The sequence below is a fragment of the Pseudophryne corroboree genome, chromosome 2 (genome assembly GCF_028390025.1).
Source record: "Pseudophryne corroboree isolate aPseCor3 chromosome 2, aPseCor3.hap2, whole genome shotgun sequence".
Lineage (NCBI taxonomy): Eukaryota > Metazoa > Chordata > Amphibia > Anura > Myobatrachidae > Pseudophryne > Pseudophryne corroboree.
In genome coordinates, this window is record NC_086445.1 from 521,779,435 (window position 1) to 521,799,837 (window position 20,403).

The window sequence follows — 20,403 nt, forward strand, 5'->3', positions numbered from 1 at the left end:
TCGGACAACATAACAGCGGTGGCGTACGTAAACCGCCAAGGCGGAACAAGGAGCAGGGTGGCTATGGACGAGGCCACAAGAATCCTTCGCTGGGCGGAACAGCACGTGAGCGCTCTGTCTGCAGTCTTTCTCCCGGGAGTGGACAACTGGGAAGCAGACTTCCTCAGCAGACACGATCTCCATCCGGGAGAGTGGGCTCTTCATCAAGAGGTATTTGCAGAAGTGACAAAGCGTTGGGGAATGCCTCTGATAGACATGATGGCGTCTCGCCTCAACAAGAAGCTTCCGAGGTACTGTTCCAGGTCAAGGGACCCCCAAGCCAGTGCAGTGGACGCCCTGGTAACTCTGTGGGTGTTTTCAGTCGGTGTATGTGTTCCCTCCGCTTCCTCTCATTCCGATGGTGCTGAGGATCGTTCGATGAACAAGGGTTCAGGCGATTCTCGTCTTTCCAGATTGGCCACGGAGGGCCTGGTATCCGGATCTTCAAGAATTACTGGTGGAAGATCCCTGGCCGCTTCCTCTAAGAGAGGACCTGTTGTTGCAGGGGCCCTGCGTGTTTCCGGACTTACCGCGGCTGCGTTTGACGGCGTGGAGGTTGAGTGCCAAATCTTAGCTCGGAAGGGTATTCCCGGGTAGGTCATCCCCACTCTCCTCCTTAAAGCTAGGAAGGAGGTTACGGCAAAACATTATCACTGTATTTGGAGGAAGTATGTTTCACGGTTTGAGACTAAGGTAGCTCCAGCGGAGGAGTTTCACTTGGGTCGGTTTCTCCATTTTTTGCAGGCAGGCGTAGATGCAGGCCTGAAATTGGGTTCCATCAAAGTGCAGATTTCGGCTTTATCTATTTTCTTTCAGAAAGAATTGCCCGTCCTTCCCGAGGTTCAGACCTTTGTGAAGGAGTGCTGCATATTGAGAAGTTCTGTAGACTTCTTGGAAAGCAGCCACTAACCCCTATTGCACACTGTAACTGAAGCCGCTGCGATCGCTGTAATAGATCCTTTACCTACGTACTCTGTCCCCAGTTAGCGTACACAGTCCCGTACTGTGCACGCACTTTGCGTACACACGACGGAATAGCCGTGCAGCTTACACTCAGTGCATACACACAGACCGACACGCTGAGAGCACGAGGCAGCTCTAGGTGTGGCAATTACACTATACAAACGCTCAACAGAAACTGAATGCGACACCAGTATTTGATTGTAAGTTGTGGTCCAAAGCAGCAACAAGTAATAATATATTTGAAAAAGGGGGTTACAATAAGTTACAATATAAATGGTACAACACAATACAATTCAATCACAGAGAGAGAGTCACACCCAATGATACGTACGCTTTGTCGCTTGCGCCACCCGGATCCGGTTCCCAGTCGTCTGGCGAGACGACCTATGAGTCTTTAAAAAAGCAGAGAGAGAGAGTGACCGGCCCAGGTGCAAGGTTTATATAACCTTGCCCAAAATACAATACAATGGGGTTGTATGCTCTCCACCGATTGGTTGGAGGGATGGTCGTTTACAGTACAGGAGAGGTCATTGGTCGGTTTGAAGAGATGGGCGATGCCTTGATCCAGGGGTGTGTACAGCTGGTCAGCTCTGGATTCCCGCCGCATACCAAGTACATAATAAACACAAATATACCTTTAATCTGCCTTTGCGAATAACTATTCGCAACGACATGCGATCTTCTCCAAACCAACACCGGATTATTAGTCATAATTATCCGAACACGTAGATACCATGCAGCATGATCTGATCAGTTACTGTCCCCTCGCATACTGTAAAGGTGTATAATTCCCTTGTTGTGCCTTGTAAATAAGTAAAAGTTGCATGAGGGGAAAGGGGAGACTATGTGTAATGTGTGTACTAAGTTTGGGAAATATGTAATGTGTGACAGATATTTCCATGTTCATTAGGTTACTTATGTTATCTCCAGGCAACATGATCCTACACATGAAATGACCAACCATTCTCAAGATGCACACAAAAAAAAAAAAATATATATATATATATATATATATATATGTGTTTCCCTGCTGTTATATCTATCTTTCAAAGGTTTCTAGACTGCAGGTTGCCTGTAGTTAATAAATTGCAACCGCAGGCTTGTGTGTATCTATTGGGATATTTGTCTCCCATTGTTCTGGCACCCACCAAACGTTGACTTGTTCAGTTTGTGTTTGTCTTTCTTCACAGACCAGGGGGTCTGTTCAAACATTGGAGTGAACAAGACATTGTGTTGGAAGGATGTGCATGTTTGGTTAGATTAGTGTGTGTGTGTGTGTGTGTGTGTGTGTACAGTGACTCGACACAGGCTGGGCACTGTGGCATGTGTCTGTAATCATTTCCATTGCAAGTAAGAATCTTTCTGTAATTGCTCATACCACGCCTGTACGCGCACTCCCGTGGGAGGCGATTGTACGCAATTTGCGAGTATGCTGCACGCACGCCAGACTAAGTACATGCATGGATGCCATCTGTGTGGTGTTTGCATGTGGTGTGTGTATTGCAATATTTTTCGACTTCGACAATATCCACCCTCCATTTGTGCCGCCGTGGGATCTTGAAGTGGTCTTGCAGTTCCTTATGTCTCACTGGTTTGAACCTTTGCGTAAGGTTGAGTTGAAGTTTCTCACTTGGAAAGTGGTCATGCTTTTGGCTCTGGCGTCTGCCAGGCGGGTTTCAAAGTTGGCGGCCTTGTCTCACAAGAGCCCTTATTTGATCTTCCATTCGGATAGAGCGGAATTGAGGACTCGTCAGCAATTTCTCCCGAAGGTGGTTTCTTCGTTTCACATTAACCAACCTATTGTGGTTGCTGCGGATGCTGTGGCGGTTCCAAAGTCTCTTGATGTTGTAAGAGCTTTGAAAATTGTATGTCGCCAGAACGGCTCTTACCAGAAAAACAGAGGCTTTGTTTGTCCTGTATGCTTCCAACAAGATTGAAAATTCTGCTTCTAAGCAAACTATTGCTCGCTGAATTTGTAATACGATCCAGCAAGCCCATTCTTCGGCTGGGCTACCGTTACCGAAGTCAGTAAAGGCCCATTCTACCAGAAAGGTGGGCTCATCTTGGGCGGCTGCCCGAGGGGTCTCGGCACTTCAGCTTTGCCGAGCAGCTACGTGGTCGGGTTCAAACACTTTTGCTAAGTTTTTTACAAGTTTGATACCCTGGCTGATGAGGACCTCATGTTTGCTCAATCGGTGCTGCAGAGTCGTCCGCACTCTCCCGCCCGTTCTAGAGCTTTGGTATAGACCCCATGGTCCTTTTGGAGTCCCCAGCATCCTCTAGGACGTAAGAGAAAATAGGATTTTAATACCCGACGGTAAATCCTTTTCTCCTAGTCCGTAGAGGATGCTGGGCGCCCATCCCAGTGCGGACTTTTACTTGCAGTTGTGTTGTTACTGGTTATATTTGTTTACACATGGGTTGTGTATTAATTATGTTCAGCTTGTTGCTGTTAATTCATACGGTTATCTGGTTTCATGCTACTCCAGTTGTACGGTATGTTTGTGGGGTGGGCTGGTATGTTTTTTGCCCTTAGTTTAAACAAAAAATCCTTCCTCGAAATGTCCGTCTCTCCTAGGCACAGTTCCTATAACTGAGGTCTGGAGGAGGGGCATAGAGGGAGGAGCCAGTTCACACCCAGTCAGTCTTGTTAGTGTGCCCAAGCTCCTGCGGATCCCGTCTATACCCCATGGTCCTTTTGAAGTCCCCAGCATCCTCTACGGACTAGGAGAAAAGGATTTACCGGTAGGTATTAAAATCCTATTTTCTCTGACGTCCTAGTGGATGCTGGGAACTCCGTAAGGACCATGGGGAATAGCGGCTCCGCAGGAGACTGGGCACAAAAGTAAAAGCTTTAGGACTACCTGGTGTGCACTGGCTCCTCCCCCTATGACCCTCCTCCAAGCCTCAGTTAGATTTTTGTGCCCAAACGAGAAGGGTGCATACTAGGTGGCTCTCCTGAGCTGCTTAGAGTAAAAGTTTAAATTAGGTTTTTTATTTTCAGTGAGTCCTGCTGGCAACAGGCTCACTGCACCGAGGGACTAAGGGGAGAAGAAGCGAACTCACCTGCGTGCAGAGTGGATTGGGCTTCTTAGGCTACTGGACATTAGCTCCAGAGGGACGATCACAGGCCCAGCCATGGATGGGTCCCAGAGCCGCGCCGCCGGCCCCCTTACAGAGCCAGAAGACAGAAGAGGTCCGGAAAATCGGCGGCAGAAGACGTCCTGTCTTCAATAAGGTAGCGCACAGCACCGCAGCTGTGCGCCATTGCTCTCAGCACACTTCACACTCCGGTCACTGAGGGTGCAGGGCGCTGGGGGGGGCGCCCTGAGACGCAATAAAAACACCTTAGATGGCTAAAAATGCATCACATATAGCTCCTGGGCTATATGGATGCATTTAACCCCTGCCAAAATACACAGAAAAACGGGAGATAGGCTCCGCCCCGTTCTCGGCGGCCTTATCTCCTCAGCACACTGGCGGCATTTTCCCTCACAGCTCCGTTGGAGGGAAGCTCCCTGGCTCTCCCCTGCAGTCACTACACTACAGAAAGGGTTAAAAAAGAGAGGGGGGCACTAATTAGGCGCAGTATTAAAAATACAGCAGCTATAAGGGGAAAAACACTTATATAAGGTTATCCCTGTATATATATATATATATATATATATATATATATATATATATATATATATATATATATATATATATATATATATATATAGCGCTCTGGTGTGTGCTGGCAAACTCTCCCTCTGTCTCCCCAATGGGCTAGTGGGGTCCTGTCCTCTATCAGAGCATTCCCTGTGTGTGTGCTGTGTGTCGGTACGTTTGTGTCGACATGTATGAGGAGGAAAATGATGTGGAGACGGAGCAAATTGCCTGTAATAGTGATGTCACCCCCTAGGGGGTCGACACCTGAGTGGATGAACTGTTGGAAGGAATTACGTGACAGTGTCAGCTCTGTATAAAAGACAGTGGTTGACATGAGACAGCCGGCTACTCAGCTTGTGCCTGTCCAGACGTCTCATAGGCCGTCAGGGGCTCTAAAGCGCCCGTTACCTCAGATGGCAGATACAGACGCCGACACGGATACTGACTCCAGTGTCGACGGTGAAGAGACAAATGTGACTTCCAGTAGGGCCACACGTTACATGATTGAGGCAATGAAAAATGTTTTACACATTTCTGATAATACGAGTACCACCAAAAAGGGGTATTATGTTCGGTGAGGAAAAACTACCTGTAGTTTTCCTGAATCTGAGAAATTAAATGAGGTGTGTGATGATGCGTGGGTTTCCCCCGATAACAACTGATAATTTCTAAAATGTTATTGGCATTATATCCTTTCCCGCCAGAGGTTAGGGTGCGTTGGGAAACACCCCCTAAGGTGGGTAAAGCGCTCACACGCTTGTAAGAACAAGGGCTCTACCCTCTCCTGAGATGGCCGCCCTTAAGGATCCTGCTGATAGAAAGCAGGAGGGTATCCTAAAATGTATTTACACACATACTGGTGTTATACTGCGACCAGCAATCGCCTCAGCCTGGATGTGCAGTGCTGGGTTGGCGTGGTCGGATTCCCTGACTGAAAATATTGATACCCTAGATAGGGACAGTATATTATTGCCTATAGAGCATTTAAAAGATGCATTTCTATATATGCGTGATGCACAGCGTAATATTTGCCGACTGGCATCAAGTGTAAGTGCGTTGTCCATTTCTGCCAGAAGAGGGTTATGGACACGACAGTGGTCAGGTGATGCGGATTCCAAACGGCATTTGGAAGTATTGCCTTATAAAGGGGAGGAGTTATTTGGGGTCGGTCTTTCAGACCTGGTGGCCACGGCAACAGCTGGGAAATCCACGTTTGTACCCCAGGTCGCCTCTCAACATAAGAAGACGCCGTATTATCAGGCGCAGTCCTTTCGTTCCCAGAAGGGCAAGCGGGCAAAAAGTTTCCTCATTTCTGCCCCGTGACAGAGGGAGAGGAAAAAGGCTGCAGAAATCAGCCAGTTCCCAGGAACAGAAGCCCTCTCCCGCCTCTGCCAAGCCCTCAGCATGACGCTGGGGCTTTACAAGCAGACTCAGGCACGGTGGGGGCCCGTCTCAATGAATTTCAGCGCGCAGTGGGCTCACTCGCAAGTAGACCCCTGGATCCTTCAGGTGATATCTCAGGGGTACAAATTGGAATTCGAGACGTCTCCCCCTCGCCGTTTTCCTAAAGTCGGCTTTACCGACGTCTCCCTCTGACAGGGAGGCAGTTTTGGAAGCCATTCACAAGCTGTATTCCCAGCAGGTGATAATCAAGGTACCCCTCCTGCAACAGGGAACGGGGTATTATTCCACACTGTTGTGGTACCGAAGCCGGACGGCTCGGTGAGACCGATTCTAAATCTAAAATCTTTGAACACTTACATACGGAGGTTCAAATTCAAGATGGATTCACTCAGAGCAGTGATTGCGAACCTGGAAGAAGGGGACTACATGATGTCTCGGGACATAAAGGATGCTTACCTTCATGTCCCAATTTACCCTTCTCACCAAGGGTACCTCAGTTTTGTGGTACAGAACTGTCACTATCAGTTTCAGACGCTGCCGTTTGGATGGTCCACGGCACCCCGGGTCCTTTACCAAGGTAACGGCCGAAATGATGATACTCCTTCGAAGGAAGGGAGTTTTAGTTATCCCTTACTTGGACGATCTCCTGATAAGGGTAAGATCCAGAGAACAGTTGGAGGTCGGTGTAGCACTATCTCAGGTAGTGTTGCGGCAGCACGGTTGGATTCTCAATATTCCAAAATCGCAGCTGGTTCCGACGACTCGTCTTCTGTTCCTAGGGATGATCCTGGACACAGTCCAGAAAAAGGTGTTTCTCCCGGAGGAGAAAGCCAGGGAGATATCCGAGCTAGTCAGGAACCTCCTAAAACCGAGCCAAGTCTCAGTGCATCAATGCACAAGGGTTCTGGGAAAAATGGTGGCTTCCTACGAAGCAATCCCATTCGGCAGATTCCACGCAAGAACTTTCCAGTGGGACCTGCTGGACAAATGGTCCGGGTCGCATCTTCAGATGCATCAGCGGATAACCCTGTCACCAAGGACAAGGGTGTCCCTCCTGTGGTGGTTGCAGAGTGCTCATCTTCTAGAGGGCCGCAGATTCGGCATTCAGGACTGGGTCCTGGTGACCACGGATGCCAGCCTGCGAGGCTGGGGAGCAGTCACACAGGGAAGGAATTTCCAGGGCTTATGGTCAAGCCTGGAGACATCACTTCACATAAATATCCTGAAGCTAAGGGCCATTTACAATGCTCTAAGCTTAGCAAGACCTCTGCTTCAAGGTCAGCCGGTGTTGATCCAGTCGGACAACATCACGGCAGTCACCCACGTAAACAGACAGGGTGGCACAAGAAGCAGGAGGGCAATGGCAGAAGCTGCAATGATTCTTCGCTGGGCGGAAAATCATGTGATAGCACTGTCAGCAGTGTTCATTCCGGGAATGGACAACTGGGAAGCAGACTTTCTCAGCAGACGCTCTGGTAACACCATGGGTGTACCGGTCAGTGTGTGTGTTCCATCCTCTGCCTCTCATACACAAGGTACTGAGAATTATAATATGGAGAGGAGTAAGCACTATATTCGTGGCTCCGGATTGGCCAAGAAGGACTTGGTAACCGGAACTTCAAGAGATGCTCACGGAGGATCCGTGGCCTCTACCTCTAAGAAGGGACCTGCTCCAGCAAGGACCCTGTCTGTTCCAAGACTTACCGCGGCTGCGTTTGACGGCATGGCGGTTGAACGCCGGATCCTGAAGGAAAAAGGCATTCCGGATGAAGTCATCCCTATCCTGATCAAAGCCAGGAAGGATGTAACCGCAAAACATTATCACCGCATTTGGCGAAAATATGTTGCGTGGTGCGAGGCCAGTAAGGCCCGACGGAGGAATTTCAACTGGGTCGATTCCTACATTACTTGCAAACAGGAGTGTCTATGGGCCTGAAATTGGGGTCCATTAAGGTTCAAATTTCGGCCCTGTCAATTTTCTTCCAAAAAGAACTAGCTTCAGTCCCTGAAGTTCAGACGTTTGTAAAAGGGGTACTGTATATACAGCCTCCTTTTGTGCCTCCAGTGGCACCTTGGGATCTCAATGTAGTTTTGGGTTCCAAAAGTCACATTGGTTTGAACCACTTAAATCTGTGGAGTTAAAATATCTCACATGGAAGGTGGTCATGCTGTTGGCCCTGGCCTGGGCCAGGCGCGTGTCAGAATTGGCGGCTTTATCCTGTAAAAGCCCTTATCTGATTTTCCATTCGGACAGGGCGGAATTGAGGACTCGTCCTCAGTTTCTCCCTAAGGTGTTTTCAGCGTTTCACCTGAACCAACCTATGGTGGTGCCTGCGGCTACTAGGGACTTGGAGGACTCCAAGTTGCTAGACGTTGTCAGGGCCCTGAAAATATGTTTCCAGGACGGCTGGAGTCAGAAAATCTGACTCGCTGTTTATCCTGTATGCACCCAACAAGCTGGGTGCTCCTGCTTCTAAGCAGACTATTGCTCGTTGGATTTGTAGTACAATTCAGCTTGCACATTCTGTGGCAGGCCTGCCACAGCCAAAAATCTGTAAATGCCCACTCCACAAGGGAGGTGGGCTCATCTTGGGCGGCTGCCCGAGGGGTCTCGGCTTTACAACTTTGCCGAGCAGCTACTTGGTCAGGGGCAAACACGTTTGCTAAATTCTACAAATTTGATACCCTGGCTGAGGAGGACCTGGAGTTCTCTCATTCGGTGCTGCAGAGTCATCCGCACTCTCCCGCCCGTTTGGGAGCTTTGGTATAATCCCCATGGTCCTTACGGAGTTCCCAGCATCCACTAGGACGTCAGAGAAAATAAGAATTTACTTACCGATAATTCTATTTCTCATAGTCCGTAGTGGATGCTGGGCGCCCATCCCAAGTGCGGATTGTCTGCAATACTTGTACATAGTTATTGTTACAAAAATCGGGTTATTATTGTTGTGAGCCATCTTTTCAGAGGCTCCTCTGTTATCATGCTGTTAACTGGGTTCAGATCACAGGTTGTACGGTGTGATTGGTGTGGCTGGTATGAGTCTTACCCGGGATTCAAAATCCTTCCTTATTGTGTACGCTTGTCCGGGCACAGTATCCTAACTGAGGCTTGGAGGAGGGTCATAGGGGGAGGAGCCAGTGCACACCAGGTAGTCCTAAAGCTTTTACTTTTGTGCCCAGTCTCCTGTGGAGCCGCTATTCCCCATGGTCCCTACGGAGTTCCCAGCATCCACTACGGACTATGAGAAATAGAATTATCGGTAAGTAAATTCTTATTTTTTAGTCTATGGTGTGTCCTCATATTACACTGACAAAAATGCTTTATTTTGTAATATATGTGAGTTGGTGAAAAGCTTGAGACCTACTAATCATAAGAATTCTTTACCAAGCTTTGACTCTCCAGCAGTTTCAAAGATGCTCATTGTAAGAAGTTTTATGTTTGGACCATGTAGTAAAGTTCGCCTGAAATTCTAAATGGTATTCATCTATATCTGCAGCCTGCATAAATGAGTGTTTCTTTAATGTATTGGGGAAAGTCACGTTGACCTGTCTAGGTGGCTTTGGCGATTGTGGAAGGAAGAGAGGCATGACGTTATGGGTACTGTCTTTGTTTCTTTCAGGGAGCTGACCTTGTTTTGGAGTAAGCTTCAGCGGCGTATTGAACCATGCTTAAATACTTTTCTTGAAAGATGTAGGCAGTTTGGTGTGATTGCCAAGACACGTCAGCACCTATTCTTTCTTATTAAAGTTGTGCATACAGAGGTAAGTGCCAAATGATCTGTTCCATTTTCTGTTTAATTCTAGTCTATCCTAATCTGTCTCCTACTGCTTGGCAGCCTGTCTTCCATCTTTAGCAGTTGTACGCTCCTTCAGTGACAGCATGAGGTTTCAGAGCTGTAGCCAGGAAACGTTGCATTCAGCTCCTGGACACCTTTATTGCTGGAGACTCTACGTTTTCTATTCAATGCAGAAGCAAATAGGCGCCTGCTTTCTACATTGGAATAAAGCGATCTAGTAATTAAATGTCTGTATAGGAGGTGCAGTGAGTGCAGGTCTATTTCTGGCCTTTCCTTCGTACTGGCTATAACACTAGCTACTGACTTGTTCAGCTTGTTACAGGTTGCACCTAACCCACCATTGCTGGCAACATGAGAGACCGGCTGTATTGGGTGAAAAAAAACTCTTTGCGGGTCCTAAAATTGAGCTTGATTAAAGTCAACATTTTGTTAATAGCACTGGAAGGAGGTCCTGGAGCTATGCAATTGGATGCTAAGTTACGTCTGACTAGATGATTTCTAGCCACACCCCTCCTGAGGTGCAAGCAGAAATCCGACTAATCTAGTGCTGCAGTGCTGTTTTCAGCCTTTTTAGCGCGGCGCAAACAGCATCGCGACAGGTACTTATGTCAGAGAATGTTGGTACTCACGACTGAACACCTGGCTTAAGGCGCGAGAACTGGCATCTCCTTACTAGCAATGAGGACAATTGAATAGCTCCGGGATTTCCTTCCTGGTGCAGTTAACATTGCGCTCAATTGAATAGAGTCCATTGTGCCCTATGTTTTATAAACAGATATTTGGTATTCTTATACTCAGGTGAACCATCTACACTACATTAATTTGTTCAAAGTAACTATTGCAGGAATTGTGGAAAAGTTTCTGGTTAATATTTACCTAAATATTCTGCTAATTGTGAGCTCTATCTCCCAATAAAAGCATTTGAATTTTAGTGAGGCGCACAGAATATTCAAGCAAAAATAATTTTCTTGGTTTAACTGATGCAAAATTGTGGCGTGGGATCTGGTCACACTGTGATATAAATACTCCAGGTTGTGAAAGGATTAAGAGCATAAAAAAAACGTAACATTTCACAGACAAAGCGGCTAGAGCAGGGTTACGTGCAAGGGTGTCGCTGTGCTTATTGTAGTTAATATAAGATCTTGTTGGTGTAAGAAAATGAAGCTGTGTGTATTTGCATACTCTATATGAAATACTGTATCTGTATGGCTTTCTCAATACCAGGTAAGTTTTAGTTAATACCTCCTCCATCCATGTTAAAGATACCACTGTATAGGATCATTAGTGATGTTGGTAAGTGGCACACACTTCAGTAGCTCTTTATCTGGATTCAAGTAAAGGTGTATACACACGGTGAGATTTGGGCTAAACCCTGATTCTCACTATGCGATAGGGACTAGGTCGGTATCGCAAGCAAAGATGACTGTGCTTGCAATACTGGCTTTGTACGAATTTGGCTAATGTCAATTTTGGCTATCTTTTATACTAGATAGACTGTGCACGCAAGTCAATTTTGACTATCTGGGCTTGTGATACCGACCATGCATCGGGATCGCCAGGTGACTTACACCTTGCGATCTGCACTAACTTTCTTTCTATATAGTCAAAATCGCAAAAAAAAATATATCACCGTGCGCATCATAAAAGAATATTTTGCTGTGGAACACAGGACATGTCTGATTTTGGTGTGCATTATATATTTGTTTTTGTTTATGCTACATTCTGAAAAGAAACACTGAATCGCCTATTCATTGGCATGTGAATGTGACGGCAGTAGTAAATACATCAAAATCTCAAATACTTTCCATCTGCATGACCAGATCTGTTTTCACATTTTGTGACCTTTTATTGGTTTTACTGGGAATAACTATAATTTATTATGCTTCACATTTACATTAAAGAAAAGTAGTGCACTTTTCATGAATTCTTCCTATAGTAATTTCCTATGCACGTGGATCATTTACAGAAAATTACTCAGGAATGTATAATTATTTGGTTTTCTTCTCTGTTAAATTCAAATATCGCTGCTTATTGCAATAAATACAATCTGTGAAACGGAGAAGTTACTGATTATTAAAAGTAGCTCCTGCATTTTAATATGTTTTGAAATGCTTGTGAATCAAAACTTTAAACACTTTTCTCTTATAGGCTGGAGATGACGGCGTTCCAGTTTCCATCATGCTATGTATACGGGCTCTTCAAATTACGTCAAATGAAACCGATGCAACAAAAACATCTGTTTGCAAAACAATAGCATGCCTCTTGCCACAAGATTTGGAGGTGAGACGAGCCTGCCAGCTCACAGAATTTTTATTTGAACCGACTTCTGAAGGACTAAGTGTATTGGAAGAACTTTTTCTCCAGCCTGATCCAAAAAATGTTGAAGAATCAAGCGTTATTTCAAATTCTCTTCGCTGTGAACTCTTGCTATCCTTAAAAAGTCACTGGTTGTTTGATCCTGAGTTCTGGGATTGGAAAACATTAAAGCGGCATTGCCTTAAGCTCCTTGGAAAAGAAGTTTCAGATGCAGAGGAAGACAACTATGGCGAACCTTCAGTTAATGATTCTGATATTTTGGATTCCTCTTTGGCTAGCTATGCTATACACACTGAACAGAATGAAGAATCCCAAGAATATGCTTCCAATGAAACCGAGAGCATTAAAGTGAAAAAGCCAATTGGGTCTTCAGAAAGGTACAAACGCTGGCTACAATATAAGTTTTACTGTGTTATCTGTAAACGAGAAGTCATTGAGGCGAGGATTCTCCATCATGCTAAAATGCACCTCAAAGATGGAGTATATACATGTCCTGTTTGTGTGAAAAAGTTCAAAAAGAAAGAAATCTTTGTCCCTCACGTAATGGACCACATGAAAATGCCCATGCGACATCGTCCTAAAAAGAGAAATGAAGTTGTTGAACTCAAAGCAGATCTAGATTTTGCCGAGGAAGAACACGACACCAATGGCTACATCACTTTTAGGATGATGCAAGATAAAAATCTGCAGGATCGAGATGTTTATCCGTGTCCTGGTACAGGTTGTTCCAGAGTTTTCAAACAGTTTAAATATTTAAGTATACATTTGAAAGCCGAACACCAAAACAATGATGAAAATGCAAAGCATTACTTAGAATTGAAGAATCTGAGAGAAAAGTGTGCTTTTTGTCGGCGACATTTTGTAACCAATTTTCACTTAAGACAGCACATGAGAATTCATCTTGGAGCACTGCCTTTCATGTGTGTATCTATAGACTGCAATGAAAGTTTTAAAACGATTAATGAACTACTACATCACAAACAAACGCACTTGGAACTTCAGTACAAGTGTGAACTAGAAGGATGCCACCTAGTTTTTAGTGACTTAGGATGTCTTTACCATCATGAAGCTCAACATTTTCGAGATGCTGCATACACTTGTACTTTTCCACGATGCAAAAAGTTTTATTATTGTAACTCTGAGTTTCAGAATCACATTGCCACTCACGTAGCACACTCTGAAAACTGTTTTGATAAAAAAACTGATTTATCTTCTGACACAAAAAAAGAGGAGGATGGACTGTTTGGTTCTAGCTGTAATTACATACCTTTGCTACCAAGTAGAAACTCTAGAGAGTTTAGTGACAAGCACTCAGAAGATTCTGCCAATACAGAAACATGTTTATATCATGATGCGAGTTCAGACTGCAGTTGTAAAAATGAAAACAAAAGGCAAATTGATATTGAAAAACTTCGGAAGTCCACATTTAAGTACACAAGTGACTCAGACAATGTCCTCAAAAGCTTAGTAAATAGCGATGCCCTATCCAGTACTTATGTTAAAGAGGAACATGAAAAAACAGAAGAAACATTATGTGGTATTGCATGTGCAGAAATCAACATAAAAAGTGAACAAGAAGAAATTCCTACTTCTGATGGCTTTCAGAGGCCTGCTACTTCAGAGGATACCTTGTCTGAACTTCTCACTAGTCTGAGACAACTGAATCTAAAAAATTCTAATTCCACAGTACCTTCGGTTCAAGGTAACGAATCAGTAGCCAGTTGTTCTAATAACGCTGCTGTGACACACAATGGCATCAACCAGAAGCAAGAAAAGATATTTAGCCAGTATTTATCCCGTTTAGCAGCCAAACCATTTTTTTGTGAGCTTAAAGGCTGCAAATCTGCTTTCGTTACAAAAGATGCTCTTTTATTGCATTATTGTAAAAAACACAACTATACAAAGGAAAATGCTCTCAAACTGAACATGTTACAAAAAAAATATTCCCCTTTTGAGTGCCATATCTGCCAAAGACGTTTTACAAGGCGAACGTTACTTCGCATTCATTATAAGAAGAAGCATCACATAAGCAAAGAGAAGGCAAGGGCAAGTGCTAGGAAACTTGAAAACAAGAAAATTAAAACACGTATTAGAAGTCAACGACGAACAAACTGCTGGAAAAAATTCCAGCCAAGTGAAATCGGCAATGAAAGTCCTGAAAGAACATCTCCAGTGAATGAGGACTTTAATTCTGAGACCTACGCAGATTCACTTTCTGATGAGACAGACACTGGTAATATGCTTGGCGCATCAAGAGATGAAGACTATCCAACTGGAAAAGGAAGGGGAAGGAGACGAGTGGTAGCTCAAGGAAAGCTTTGTTACATCTTGAATAAGTATCACAAACCATTTCACTGTATCCATAAATCATGCAACTCTTCCTTTACAAGCCAGCGGGGCTTAGTTCGCCATTACCAGCTTGTGCATCAGTATAACAGGGAATCCTTATGTTTGGAAAAAGAAAAGGAACATAAGACAGAGCACGGTGGATGTAGAAGGATATTTACTTGCAAATATAAAGAATGCAGAAAGAGTTATATTTGTGGCAGAGCACTGTCAAAGCATTACAAAGAATGCCACGATCATAGTGAAACTGAAGACCTGGACCTTGATCTCTTTGATGCTGATAACCACTTAAAAAGCCAAACGGATGATGAAAAATTTAGTGAAGAGACTGAAAGCGAAGAGTCTGAAATTTACTGTGATGTAGAGGGCTGCACTGCAGTATTTACAGATCATAACAAATATGCCCGGCACATCATGTCCCGTCACCGGAAATATAACCTCTATGAGAGCAGGAGAAAGAGGAAAAAAAAAGCAGAAGAAATGGATGAAAGCTACGTTGAACCTAAACGTCGAGGTCGTTTGCTTTATAAAAGGAAAAGGTTAAGAGTTAAAAACAGGGTTAATAAGAAAGATCTGGTGGTTGAATTTAAAACCATTGAGGAAGGATTACAAATGTGTGCCCAAAATATCAACATGACGCAGTTCCCATGTATGATTCATGGGTGCTCTTCAGTCGTAAAGTTAGAAAGTAGTATTATTCGACATTACAAATTGACACATCACCTGGCTCCCACCTATGTCGCTGATCATACTGCAGAGTTGGTTTACTGTGTTAAGAACTTTCCTGGGAGTAAAGAGCAATCCATTTCAGCAGAAGAATACAGTTCCCGCAAACGTGACTGCATTCAAGACCACAAAATGCCCAGTTTGCATAACGATGTTCGCTGTACCTCATTTGGTGGGGATGACTTTTTGAAGAACTCGAACAGTGATTTCAGAAGAAATGGTCCTGTGGAGAGAGACTTTTTGAAGTACAGTACATCCTCAAAACACAATAAGATCTCAAATAGTAACTTTAAAGAGACAGAAATCCGCTCTCCTTTCCGTAAAAATGTGGAAAGAACTGCTAAATCTAGTGAAAAAGAAAATGTTTCTCTTGCCAGTTTCCAAAAGGCATACAAAACAGAAAACAATAAAGAAAGTTACTTCACTCATCCAGTAGATTTGAATGCTCTCATTTCTACAAAAGACAATCAAGAAGAGCAAGGACAGGCAGCTGTTGGACTAAAGAATTTTAAGCCAATGGGGTTTGAATCATCTTTTTTAAAGTTTTTACAGGAGAGTAGGGAAACAGATGATGAGTTTGAAGAGCTTGAATGGAATTATCCACAGAAATGCAAGCTCCAGAATTCTTTGCAAAATCAGAAGCAATCCTGTAAAGATCTAAATGATCATGAAACATGTTTGTCCCATAGCAAAACTGAAGCATCAACACCCACATTACAAAATTTAAGGACAATGTTGGACAAAGCTTTGGCAGACTGTGGTGACCTAGCTTTAAAACAGCTCCACCAACTTTATCAAAGGCCTGTTGTTGTTCTGGAGCGTTCTGACTTTACATCACCTCTAATAGACTTGTTTTCCAGCAAAAAAACTGATGAACTCTGTGTGGGTATTTCATAGAGATTTGTCCTCCCCTAAAAATATGCCAGTATTAATTTTGAGGGAACCTATCGAGTGACACAGGATTATTTGTTAATAAAAGGTGTACCATATAGACTTTTTGTGCAATTAGATGTAACATTTCATGAATGTATTTTATCTGTGATCACAATTTTTGGTTTATCTTCCCAACAGATTAATGTACTTGGTGCTAGGACATCAATATAACGGGGCTTCCTTTGACAATAAATGTGCATGATTGTCTGGGAGTTTTGGGGTGTTACAAGGTTTTCATACTTGAATGAATATGCACTTAAAAGTGCACTGTGTAATATATTGTACACTACAACCTCTTATATTTTTTGAGTTCTGTTTCAATAAATTACGAAATTTCACCTGTTTTGATGGAGCATTCCAACTTTTTAAAATATATTTTTTTACTATAACATAAGGCTTTAAATATTTTTTGCAAAAAAATTCACTTGATTTTCATTTGTTGTTTTCTTCCTTTCTTACATTTGAAAGTGCTTTAGAAAGGTATGCATTTTCTGCACTGAGTGTAGGCTTAGTCTGTCATACATATTTTTTTTTTACTCGAAGTAGAATGAATATACTTTGATTTAACTGATATTTCTCTGATGCACTGCAGATATTAATACTTTTTCCCTCGTAATTGAGTTTTAAAATGTGAAAACCATCTTTCTTTTTATTAAATATTTGCAGGATTGTAAAATTTCCATTTGAAAATGTGAGATTCTTAAAACTATAAAATAGAAAATGTAATATTTGCTGTTGATATATCTAGGCCATTTTGTTTTCATACAAAAGTTTAAGGACTCTTCAAGGTACTAATAAAGTTAAAACGAAAACAGGTTGTTATTTCTTTATGCTGTATTGTAATGCTATATTACAATGTTAATGGAATGTTGAAATACTTCAAATAACCAATATGTGTTTCTGCCCATATTCTTGGAGAAGATATAATTTGATTGGCCGTCATATTCTATACAGTGCTGTACATTGAGAATAATGCTACAAATTACATATTAGATTATGACGGTAAAGCCTGGCACTGCCAAAATAAGCTTACATTTTAAGAGCTGTGGGAAACAATTGATACATAAGGTAGTCATAACAATTGTAGCTGTTGGTTGGGAAACTTTGTGGCCATTGCACGGCATAATTATTATTCAACTCCAATATTAAAGCAGCAGTTGGCATTTTTTTGGTGAGAGGGTTGGAATGAGGAGATGGTGAATGTAGATGAGTATACGTGAGCTAATCATGGTTACTAGCAGCTGACTTTAACAATGACTGTCTATCACCGTTTCTATTAACCACACTTCCTTCCTGTTCTGAATAAGATTTTCTCTTGTAATTGCTAAGCACTGATGTGGTTATTTCCAGTTCACAGTAGTTGCATCCTCTTTGTGTATGTTTAGCATTATGCACATTGCTGGGCCAAGTTAGTACACTTATTCGCAGTGTTACCAAAATTTGTAGCAGCCAGCAGCCAAGGAGTTCATGTAGATCTCCAATGCAGGGACAGATAGCGTCCTTAATGATAGTTGAACTTGTTGGGGGCGATTCACTTGTGGCATGCGCCCTCTGCTGGGTCTCTGTACAAATGGATGTCTGTTGAGCTATTCAGTTGTTGCTCCATTCAGGTGCCCAGTCGCACGTTTTTTCTTGCACCTCCAGAGGCTGCGAGAGAGAAAAATGTACACCACAGCTAGTTGCTGTCTTATCGGAGCAACAATTGAATAGCTCACTAAACGCCCAGCAGGGGCCGCTTGCCACAACTGAATCACATCCATTTTGTCCAGCAGATGAGATAGTGTTCCAGTAGACTTTCAAAATGACATTGTCATAGGTGTGATGACTCTACTCTGCAATTCCCCACTACATTCACACATTGAGTTTTATTAAGAAAAGCTTATTCAAGTCAAGAAGCCTTCTACACAGATAATATAAGGAACACAAAAAAAACCTGTATAATCAATGGTAAGAATTACTTAAACATGTTGAATTTAATTAAAACAGATACTGAAGAATAAAGTTAATATTTTTTAAAGAACTTAAATATACTGTATTTTGGCATCCTTAAGAAAAGTTCTTATTTTTAAGAAACTCATTACAAATATATTAATGTCCTGATTTCTATTAAGCGAATTGTTTATTTTACAGGAAGTAATTAGGTTCATTTAATGACTAATGGGACTGACACACACAATTCTACAATGGTTTATACAGTGGTGCCAAAAAGTATTTAGACAGCAACCGATTGTGCAAGTTGACCCACTTAAAAAGATGAGAGGTCTGTAATTTGCATCATAGGTACACTTCAACTGTGAGAGAATCTGAAAAAAATAAACAAGAAACAGGAAATCACATTGTATGATTTTTAAACAATTTACTTGTATTTTCTTGTGGAAAATAAATATTTGGACACCTACCAAACTGCAAGATTTCTGTCTCTCACAGATGTTACTTTACTTTAAGAAGCTCTTCTATCCTCCACTTGTTACCAGTATTAATGGCACCTGTTTGAACTGGTTATCTGTATAAAAGACAGCTGTCCACACCCTGAAACAGTCAGACTGCTACCTCTCCACCATGGTGAAGACCAGAGAGCTGTTTAAGGATACCAGGAACAAAATTGTAGAGCTGCACAAGGCTGGGATGAGCTACTCGACAATAGGCAAGCAGCTTGGTGAGAAGAGATCAACAGTTGGCGCAATTATTAAAAAATGGAAGAAATACAAGATCACTGACGATCTCCCTCGACCTGGGGCTCCATGCAAGATCTCACCTCGTGGGGCATCAATGATCTTGAGAACGGTGAGGAATCATCCCAGAACTGGTGGATGTAATCTTTTTAGACTTTGCTAAAGCTTTCGACACTGTACCACACATGCGTCTTATCTATAAGCTACAAGAAATAGGACTAGGGAGCACAATATGCACTTGGGCCAGTAATTGGTAAGATAATAGGGAGCAGCGCGTTGTGGTCAATGGATCTTTTTCAAATTGGACTAAAGTACTAAGTGGTGTGCCACAAGGGTCTGTACTCGGACCACTTTTGTTCAACTTTTTCATCAACGACCTAACCGTAGGTCTAGGGAGCATGGTGTCAATTTTCGCAGACGATACCAAATTGTGTAAGGTTATAAATACGGAGGGGGATGGTGAGTTTTTCTTCAGAACGACTTAACTAAACTGGAAGCATAGGCAGCACAATGGAGAATGAGATTCAACACAGACAAGTGTAAGGTAATGCACTGTGGGGGCAAGACCAAAAATAACACCTACATACTAAATGGGGTAATATTAGGGTATTCTGTACTGGAAAAAGATGTAAAGGTTCACATAGATAACAAATTAAGCAGCAGTACCCAAAGTAGGAGTGTAGCAAAGAAGGCTAATAAGATATTAGCATGCATAAAATGGGGACTTGATGCAAGAGATGAGTATTTTACTCCCATTATATAAATCGCTAGTGAGGCCACATCTTGAATACTGTGTGCAATTTTGGGCATATTATTACAAAGAGGATATCCTGGAGCTAGTAAAGGTACAGAGGCGGGCGACCAAACTAATCAAGGGCATGGAGACGCTGGAATATGAGGAAAGGCTTGCAAGGCTAGGCATGTTTACATTGGAAAAGAGACTAAGAGGGGACATGATCAACATCTACAAATATATAAGGGGTCAATACACAGAGCTTGGGAGGGACCTGTTTTCTTTAAGATCAGCACAGAGGACACGTGGTCACTCACTTAGGTTAGAGGAAAGGAGTTTCCGCACATTGAGGCGAAAAGGTTTTTTCACAGTAAGGACAATACGTGTTTGGAATTCCCTGCCTGAGAGAGTAGTAATGGCGGACTCAGTCAACACCTTTAAGAATGGGTTAGATAAATTCCTATTGGATAAAGATATTCAGGGTTATGGTGCCTTAGGCACGCATTATAGTTAATATAACTAGTCAACTAGTCCTATAATAAGACACAATAGGAGACCACAAATAGGTTGAACTCGATGGACAATTGTCTTTTTTCAACCTTTAGTTACTATGTTAGAACTACACGGCGGGGACCTGGTTAATGACTTGAAGAGAGCTGGGACCACAGTCACAAAGGTTACTATTAGTAACAGTCGTCATGGATTAAAATCCTGCAGCGCCCGAAAGGTCCCCTTGCTTAAGGCAGCATATGTCCAGGCCCGTCTAAAGTTTGCCAATGACCATCTGGATGATGCAGAGGAGGATTGGGAGAATGTAATGTGG

General features: G+C 43.0%; 1 protein-coding gene across 2 annotated transcripts in view; it reads left to right on the forward strand.

Annotated features, from left to right (window-relative positions):
• The window catches only part of RLF (RLF zinc finger), a 116,949-nt gene extending 100,431 nt beyond the window's left edge, over positions 1 to 16,518 (forward strand). For both annotated transcript variants that reach the window (XM_063954177.1, XM_063954176.1), the window contains exons 7-8: positions 9,678 to 9,819; positions 12,003 to 16,518. In XM_063954177.1, coding sequence (XP_063810247.1) covers positions 9,678 to 9,819; positions 12,003 to 16,139 — 4,279 coding nt within the window. In that variant the 3' untranslated portion in view covers positions 16,140 to 16,518. The remainder of the gene's footprint in view (positions 1 to 9,677; positions 9,820 to 12,002) is intronic.
• The last annotated feature ends 3,885 nt before the right edge of the window (positions 16,519 to 20,403 follow it).